Raw genomic sequence first — 9,124 nt, forward strand, 5'->3', positions numbered from 1 at the left:
CCCCCCCCCCCCCCCCCTCGCTCTCTTTATCCCTCTTTCATGACCCTCGTTCCATAACTATCCCTCCCTCTCCTCTCTCTGTCCTGCTCAATCTCTCCATCCCTCCCTCTGTCTCTCCATCCCTCCCTCTGTCTCTCCATCCCTCCCCCCTGCCTCCCTCCCTCGTCCCGTCCCGGCGCTGATCCCCTGTCTCCCTCCAGCCGCCGGCTGAATCGGTCGCTGCGTCCATGCTCGCCTGCGGCTCATCGAAGCCATCGACTCGTGGCCCCTGCGTCCGTCCGTCCGTCCGCTCGTCCCATGTGTGATGCGCTCCCTGTCCTTATTGACTGACGGCTGTTTTTAATTCCATCGATTTCCCATCGCTCCTCCTCCTCCTCCTCCCGGCGGGCGGGTGGGTGGGTCTGTGGCAGGAGGAGGTGCTGGGAGATGTTCTCCTCCTCGTTGTCGGGCAGCAGGAGCGCAGTGTTCTCGCCCTGGTCCTCCATGGAGCAGACGGACCCCGAGGTGCTGGACTTCAGCACCAAGGTGCAGGCCCAAGGGGTGCTCTGGAAGAGGCCTTTCGGACGGCCCTCTGCCAAGTGGTCCCGCAGGTGAGTCAGGGGTCTGGAGGGTCTATGGGACTAATAAGGGGGGTCCGGAGGGTCGAGGGGACTGGTTAGGGGGTCTGGTGAGGAGTTTTAGGGGGTCTCTGGGTCTGGTTAGTGTTTCTAGACTGTCTATGGTTTTGGTGTTGTGATCTGGGTCTATGGGCATAGGTCTGGTGAGTTCTGGGTATGGAGGGAGGTCTATGGGTCTGGTTAGGCTTTCTAGAGGGTCTATAGGTCTGTAGAGAGGTCTAGACTCGAGACTAAAACAATATTTAGACAGCTCTAGCTTGGACATGTGTGAAGTTAAAACTGCTTTTAAGTTCAAGCCGGTGGAACTCCTCTTCAGAGTTTCAGGGAGATTTACAAAACAAGCTTTTGCTCTTACAAAGATCAACATCTGTTCACCTTTAGTTCAGGCCTGCCTATTGGCTCTGTTCCTGCTAATGGCTTGTTTGGACCAAATATCTAGATGGCATTACTTCAATAATCTTGTGTTTAAAAAAAAAAAAAATATTAATAATGAAATCCATGATCAAAAAGCTTTCTAATATTTTTCTCTGACGCAGAGAATATCTAAGGTACTTTGTATTGAAAGACGACATCAACATGCTTTATAATGAAAAATAATGTGTTTGAGGCAACTATTTCATAATAGTTAATCAGAAGGTCTATCTCTGAGTATTAGTTCATCAGAAGGTCTATCGCTGAGTATTGGTTCACTAGAAGGTCTATCTCTGAGTATTAGTTCACTAGAAGGTCTATCTCTGAGTATTGGTTCATCAGGTCTATCTCTGAGTATTAGTTCACTAGAAGGTCTATCTCTGAGTTTTAGTTCACTAGAAGGTCTATCTCTGATTATTAGTTCATCAGGTCTATCTCTGAGTATTAGTTCACTAGAAGGTCTATCTCTGAGTATTAGTTCACTAGAAGGTCTATCTCTGATTATTAGTTCATCAGGTCTATCTCTGAGTATTAGTTCACTAGAAGGTCTATCTCTGAGTATTAGTTCACTAGAAGGTCTATCTCTGAGTATTAGTTCACTAGAAAGTCTATCTGAGTATTAGTTCACTAGAAGGTCTATCTCTGAGTATTAGTACACTAGAAGGTCTATCTCTGAGTATTAGTTCAATAGAAGGTCTATCTGAGTATTAGTTCAGTAGAAGGTCTATCTGAGTATTAGTTCAGTAGAAGGTCTATCTGAGTATTAGTTCACTAGAAGGTCTATAGGTCTTGCTCAGAGTATACATTTGGAACAAAACATTTCCTGGCTCGATACCTCAGAATAAAGTGCTTAGTTTACATAACACAGTAGAATCCGGGACTACTTTTGCCTCTGTGCAGTTTCTACTCTGGTGGCGTTTATGTTGGATCAAAGAGAAGCAGGCTATGGAAGCATATATGTAGCAAAATTCAAATGGCAATGCAATTTGGAATTACATTATGCATTTGACAATTCATTATGCAATTTTATAATGTAATTTGTAAATACGTTATTCAAAGTGTATTTTAACATGCAAAGTGACAATGCAATCCTCAATTAAATTTGCAAAAGTTATAACAATACAAATAGAATAACATTTTGTCAAATTCTTTGAGTTCCTTTATACAAATTGAAAAGCTATAGCGTCCCCGTGATTGCAATCCACTTCGCCACGCTCCGTGTGTTGCGATATTCAAATGACATTTCAATCCGCAAAACGGAATCCAAAGAGGGAATCCAAAGAGGAATCCAAAAAGTCAATATGCAAAGTGGCAAACGTATCAGCCAATCAGCGTCTGGGCGGAAACTACGTCACTTGCTCGTAATTTCCTTGTTCACTTCTAGTTCGTATGTGTCAGGTCCATGGTCACCAATGGAGATTATTGATACGCTCCGAAGTTTGGCCGATGATGTGGAGAACAATCGTGTTGAAGACACAGATGCAGTAGATAGAGTGCGTGTTCTGGGAGATAGGATAGACGACTGTATGGGTACGTTTTGACGCCAGTGTGGTAAACACAAAGATTTCCCAAGTGCTACAGGCACTGGGTGCGAAACATAGGGTCGGGAGACCCACCGTCTCCACCCACTCCTCACCTACAAAGCTCTCCACAACCTAGCCCCCAGTTACCTCTGGGACCTCCTCCAAGAATACACTCCCTCCCGCTCCCTCCGCTCAACCTCTGCTGGACTACTATGTATCCCCACATCACGACTCACTACGAATGGGTTCAGCTGTTCAGCACCCAGGCTCTGGAACTCCCTCCCCCCACACATAAAACAGTCACACACAATAGAAAGTGACGTAGTTCCCGCCCAGACGCTGATTGGCTGATACGTTTGCCACTTTACATATTGACTTTTTGGATTCCTCTTTGGATTCCTCTTTGGATTTCCTCTTTGGATTCCGTTTTTGATTCAGTTTTGCGGATTGAAATGTCATTTGAATATCGCAACACACGGAGCGTGGCGAAGTGGTTCATGGGGACGCTATAGCTTTTCAATTTGAATAAAGGAACTCAAAGAATTTGACAAAATGTTATTGTATTTTTATTGTTATAACTTTTGCAAATTTAATTGAGGATTGCATTGTCACTTTGCATATTAAAATACACTTTGAATAACGTATTTACAAATTACATTATGAAATTGCATAATGCATTGTCAATTGCATAACGTAATTACTCATTGAATTGCAAATTGCAAATTGCATTGCCATTTGAATTTTGCTACATATATGCTTCCATAGCAGGCCACTAGCCTAGCAGGACCTCAAGAGAAGGCCTACCTGGTGGGACCTTTAGAGCAGACCTACCTGGTGGGACCTTTAGAGTAGACATACCTGGTGGGACCTTTAGAGCAGACCTACCTTTAGAGTTGACCTACCTGGTGGGACCTTTAGAGCAGACCCACCTGGTGGAATCCTTAGAGCAGACCCAACAAGAACCCTGGACTGGTTTACAACCCTAGGGACCATTTAGGTCCAAGGTAACCCACCTGCAGAGCCAGATAAATGTCTTAATGGCCACTGTTGGCTGCTCCGGATGAAATCTGACCCAACGTTCCGCTAAAGGTTCTCCTGTGTGCAGGTTCTTCATCATCAAGGACAGCTTCCTGCTCTACTACGCAGAGAATGAGAAGAAGAACTTTGAGACCAGTCGGTGCTTCAACATCCACCCCAAGGTAGGCTACAGGCTACATCGCAAAGTTACGGGAATACTGCAACGTTCCGGTGGGTTATATAGCGAAGGAAGGTTGTTAATAAAACCGAATTATCATCTGGAATCAATATTGTATGGTTGAAGATTTATACATCAAATGGAATGCAACTGTTATGACGAAAATTTGCGTTTCATCTTTTGTGTCATCTTTAAAGGCACCCAGTGCAACTTTCGAGGCTTAAAAATAAACATTCAATTTCTAGTCTTTTTTACACGTAGTAAGTTTCAATAACTCCATACCATTACATACTGACATTTAAGCAGCAAAGATGAGACGTCGTTGTGTGGTGAGAACTGATACAAAATCGATAACAACAACAATGCCGCCATTTTCTTTATTTTTTGTAACCTACAATAAATAAAGCAGGCTTCCAGTCAATGGAAAAATGGCTTCTCCAAACCGGCGATTGTTGTTGTTTACGATTTTCTATCAGTTCTCACCACACAACGACGTCTCATCTTTGCTCCTTGAATGTCGATATGTAATGGTATGGAGTTATTGAAACTTACTACGTGTAAAAAAGACTAGAAATTGAATGTTTATTTTTCATTGAATGTTTACATAAAGTTGCACTGGGTGCCTTTAACATAGAGTGTAATCTTGAACATCCATGACGTGATGGTCTTGTTTGCGGTCCAACCCTCCCCAGGGAGTGATCCCGCTGGGCGGGTGCGTGGTGACGGCCAGCGAGGACCTGGGCATGCCCTTCGCCATCACGGTCGGGCTGGACGGCTTCACGGTCAGAGCCTTACCTTCACTCCACCTGGCGTTTTCGTCTGTGTTTTGTAAAGTTATCTTAAAGAAATTAGAAGAGCCTCTTTACCGTATAGTCTGAAGTCGCCTCCATGATGGAAACAACCGCTGTTGTCTTTGGCGCCAGAATCAGAAGCATTCCGTTCTTCACCAGAGAGGGCGCTGTTTCTTCCCTTCCGTTCTTCAACAGAGAGGGCGCTGTTTCTTCCCTTCGTTTTGTTTGGCTGTTGGTGTACTCTCTCTCCAGGAGGCTGTGGTACTTTAGTAGTAATACTGTGTACTCTCTCTCCAGGGTGCTGTGGTACTGGCCGCCGACTCTTCGCAGGAGCAGAACCAGTGGATGGAGTTGCTGCAGGACTCTGGGAAAATGTGGGTACCTGCTCCCCCTCTTTAACTCCCCCATCTCTCCCCCATACTGGATGCTCACCCTCCTCTCTACCAGACACCAGGGTGCAGGGGTTTAAACTAGTTTAACGAGTCGTCCCCCTGAAGACTAGTCATTTGAAAATCCCTGAAATCCCCCTCCAGCTCTTGATTAATAAGCAAAAAAACGAAGAAAATCATAAGCTTCAATAAGTTTGTTGGCTAACATTTTAGATCCTTGGTTTACTTCAAAGAACATGTAATTTTACCGTTTCAAAAGAGGAAAAAGCATGTAAAGTTGCCTATTCTACCCAGCCTAATATCCTGGATGATCTTGAGTAAAAAATTTGCAAACATTCACTTTGTTAGCAGTAGCATACAGTGGGCCAGATGGTCGGACAAAAGGGTCTTGGGTAATACCCTGTAGGCATCCTTGAGCAAGATGCCCTAACAGACATCCGTTTGTCAGGTTGAGTAAACGGTAAACACACAAGAACAAAGACTGACCCAAGCTAATGTTAGCGCTCTCTCCTGTGGCCTGCAGCACCTGGAAGAATGCCCAGCTCGGGGAGGCCATGATCGAGAGCCTGGGGGCCCAGGGACTACAGCTGGCCAAGGAGAAGCAGGAGTACCTGGGTAAGGCTCCTACTAGATGCACTGGTCTCTCTGGGGGCCTCAGACGAACAGACAGAAACACCGAGGAGAAGTAGGAACAAGGGGAGCATGATGAGTGATTGAGATGCATTATGTATTATGAGAAGTTATTGAGATTTATTATTGTTTTGGTGTTTCTTTGTGGACAGATAAACTGATGGAGGAGACAGAGGAGCTGAGTTACCAAAGGGCCCAGACGGAGGTGATCTATCTCTCTCTCTCTCTCTCTCTCTTTCACTACCTTACTCACACACACACACACACACACACACACACACACACACACACACACACACACACACACACACACACACACACACACACACACACACACACACACACACACACACACACACACACACACACACACACACACACACACACACACACTCTCCTGGTCTTTGTGAACTCTCTCTGTCATCCTAGCTCTTTATCACTCTATATCTCTATCGCTTTATTCCTCTGTTCATTCTCTGTTGGTGTTCTTTAGGAGCTGGAGCGTCTGAACCAGGTTCTGGCGGAGGAAAAGATGAAGTTTGAGGAGGTGGTCTCGGAGTTGAAGTCGGAGCAGGAGCAGATTAAAATGTAAGAGAACTACAATTTTAGCTAACCGCGAGCACGTTGGTTTATAAGGGAGAACAGATGAACTAACAGATTACCAATGGGACTGTAAAGTGTTTTGATAGCGCTGTAACAGAAGGAAGAGGCCTATAAGAATGTTGGGTCTTCTGGGAGTTGTAGTCTTTGATCCCCTAAAGTTAAGCTAAGTGAGCACTGCGGCAAACGGAAGAGTCCTGTACAAGCATGGGGGAGGCTGAAAGTTGCAGTTGTATCACCATGCTGTCGACAGGGACCTGGACGGAACGGCTCACTGCCTGAAAGGCGTGGAGACGGAGAAAGAAGAACTCAGCAGCTTGACGGTTTTACTGCAGCAGTCCATTGAGGTAAACCTTTTGTCTGTCAATTACTTTCACCCATTTTTGTTCCTCGCATGCATTTCATGTTTCCACACAGTTTGGAACTCCTTACATAAGACAATGCATGTGCTCTCCCCCTCCTCCCGTCTCCACCCAACCTCTCCTCTATCACTCCCCCTCTTTTACTCTCCCTCCCTCTCTCCCCCACCATCCCCCCCTACCATCTCTCTCTCCACCCGCCTTTCCTCTACCTCCCCCCTCTCTCTCTCCATCCCCTCCTCCCCCCTTACCATATCGTCTCCCCTCTCCCTCTCCCTCCCCGTTACCTTCCTCCCCCCTTAAATCTCTCTCCCCACCACCATCCTCCCCCCTTACCATCTCGCTCTCCCCTCTCTCCCTCTTACCCCCTCTCTCCCACCCTCTCTCCCTCTTACCCCCTCTCTCCCACCCTCTCTCCCTCTCACCCCCTCTCTCCCACCCTCTCTCCCTCTTACCCCCTCTCTCTCTCCCTCTCACCCCCTCTCTCCCACCCTCTCTCCCTCTTACCCCCTCTCTCCCACCCTCTCTCCCTCTTACCCCCTCTCTCCCACCCTCTCTCCCTCTTACCCCCTCTCTCCCACCCTCTCTCCCTCTTACCCCCTCTCTCCCACCCTCTCTCCCTCTTACCCCCTCTCTCCCACCCTCTCTCCCTCTTACCCCCTCTCTCCCACCCTCTCTCCCTCTCACCCCCTCTCTCCCACCCTCTCTCCCTCTCACCCCCTCTCTCCCACCCTCTCTCCCACCCTCTCTCCCTCTCACCCCCTCTCTCCCACCCTCTCTCCCTCTCACCCCCTCTCTCCCACCCTCTCTCCCTCTTACCCCCTCTCTCCCACCCTCTCTCTCCAGGAGTTGTCTCAGGAGAAGCGCAGGACTCTGGAGCTCCTTGGCGTGAAGGTGGTGCCCCCCCGCCCGGAGCAGGAGGGCCCTGTGGGGGGGGAGGAGCAGGAGGTGGAGGAGGTGGAGGAGGACGGGGACCTGCTCCAGGACCTACGTCACATCGAGGACCAGATGAAGCTGCTGCTGATGGAGAAGGACACGGCCGAGGCCAAGTGAGCATGACTGGAGTTCTGTAAGGGGAGAGGTGCATTGTGGGCGATGTCGTTTTCTTTGTGGTAAACCCCCTTCAGAAATGTCATGCTGAAATACAGTAGTAAATGTTTTTAAGCTAAACATATAGCATTAGCTATAGGGATCTGGAAGTATTTTTGTATAAGTTGTAGTATATAAGTATAAATAGATGCAAACAAAAGTGCTGTAACCAATAAGTCGAGACACGTATACTGTAGGTCCTGATCTGTACTAGTGTAGACAATATCATTTATCTGAAATAGACAGCCCGATCAAATCTTTGTATCCTGTAAAGGGTTACGATGTTCCCAGTCCACAGGGCGGTACGACGTGTTCTGGGTAATGATTCTAAAAGTCATCCTCGCCCCCCACTAATGGCCCCGCTGAGCGTGGAAACATGTATTGATGTTTGAGGCGGGCCGCTCACTGTGGATACGGGGACAGGAAGTAGCTTCGGTGCGGCTGCCATCGACCGCGCGGCCTGTGCTGGTCATCTCCGGATGGGAGAGGACACTGGGAGGACTGGTTCTAGGTCAGAGTTTACTGTCATTACTGGACGGCGGACGCAGAGTGCGGCTGTCGCCACAGGGCGGTTGTATCCGGACCTCAGACTGGGAGAGTCCCAGCATGGTTCTGATAGGCTGGTCCTGTGTCGGCTCGCCATGTTAGGATACAGACGACATGTGTTTGTAAGTGTTGCAATGTTAAATGCTGGTTACTTTAGCTGGGCCTCCGCCAGAGAAGAACGCAGGGTGGGTTAGTGAATGAGTGACCCTGAGTGAGTGAGTGACCCTTACCCTAACCCTAACCCACTCCATGAGTGAGTGGGTTAGGGTTGCACACTGTGCAACAGGTGTGTAGCCTCAACCAGCCATCATCCACACACACACTCCACTGTGCGTTATTGGGTCATGCATGGAACAGACGCATAAGCTGTGTTTGAAATCGTTCCCTATCACGGATATAGTGCACTGCATAGGGTGCTCGCCATTTTGTAGTGGTGTTCGAATTCTCAGTGGTTAATTTCATGCACTGGACTTAAAATACCCCAATTTGAGTGTACATACGAATGTTCCCTGCATGTTACTCCCGTATACCACAATGCAATGCGGTCAGGTTTTTCCGGAGGAGACGAAGAAGCTGAAAAGCTGATTAATCGCGAAAACGAATAAATGTAATGTTGGAGTCTCTGGCTTTCGTTTAGAAATGTCAACAATTTATTTGGGATTTAACATAGAATATGTAACATTCAAAATTAATTTAAAAAAAATTGTCGTTCCCTCTATAGTGAACTATATCATGAACACTATATAGGGAATAGTGAGTGAGTGAATAGGGAACGATTTCGAACACAGCTGCAGCTTGTTCCGCCTTGTTCCGCCTTGGCAACAGGATGAATTATGCCGATTACCTCAGAGGCCGGGGGTCAACTGTTGAGTGACATGTCATGGGGTCCTAGATGATTCCACGCCCCCCCCCCCCCTATGTGTTGGGGTTTGCTGTACTGTGATGTACTGTGTTTAAATGTGTATTTGTCTCTC

General features: G+C 47.3%; 1 protein-coding gene across 1 annotated transcript; it reads left to right on the top strand.

Moving 5' to 3' along the window:
* Window positions 1-180: 180 nt before the first annotated feature.
* plekhd1 (pleckstrin homology domain containing, family D (with coiled-coil domains) member 1) lies at window positions 181-7,584 on the top strand. The gene is made up of 9 exons (XM_060051608.1): window positions 181-590; window positions 3,657-3,750; window positions 4,439-4,528; window positions 4,835-4,911; window positions 5,450-5,541; window positions 5,709-5,761; window positions 6,050-6,144; window positions 6,410-6,503; window positions 7,362-7,584. The coding sequence occupies exons 1-9, from the start codon at window positions 427-429 to the stop codon at window positions 7,566-7,568; spliced, it is 966 nt and encodes a 321-aa protein (XP_059907591.1). The 5' UTR covers window positions 181-426; the 3' UTR covers window positions 7,569-7,584.
* Window positions 7,585-9,124: the final 1,540 nt, after the last annotated feature.

The sequence above is a fragment of the Gadus macrocephalus genome, chromosome 5, assembly GCF_031168955.1.
Source record: "Gadus macrocephalus chromosome 5, ASM3116895v1".
Classification (NCBI taxonomy): Eukaryota; Metazoa; Chordata; class Actinopteri; order Gadiformes; family Gadidae; genus Gadus; species Gadus macrocephalus.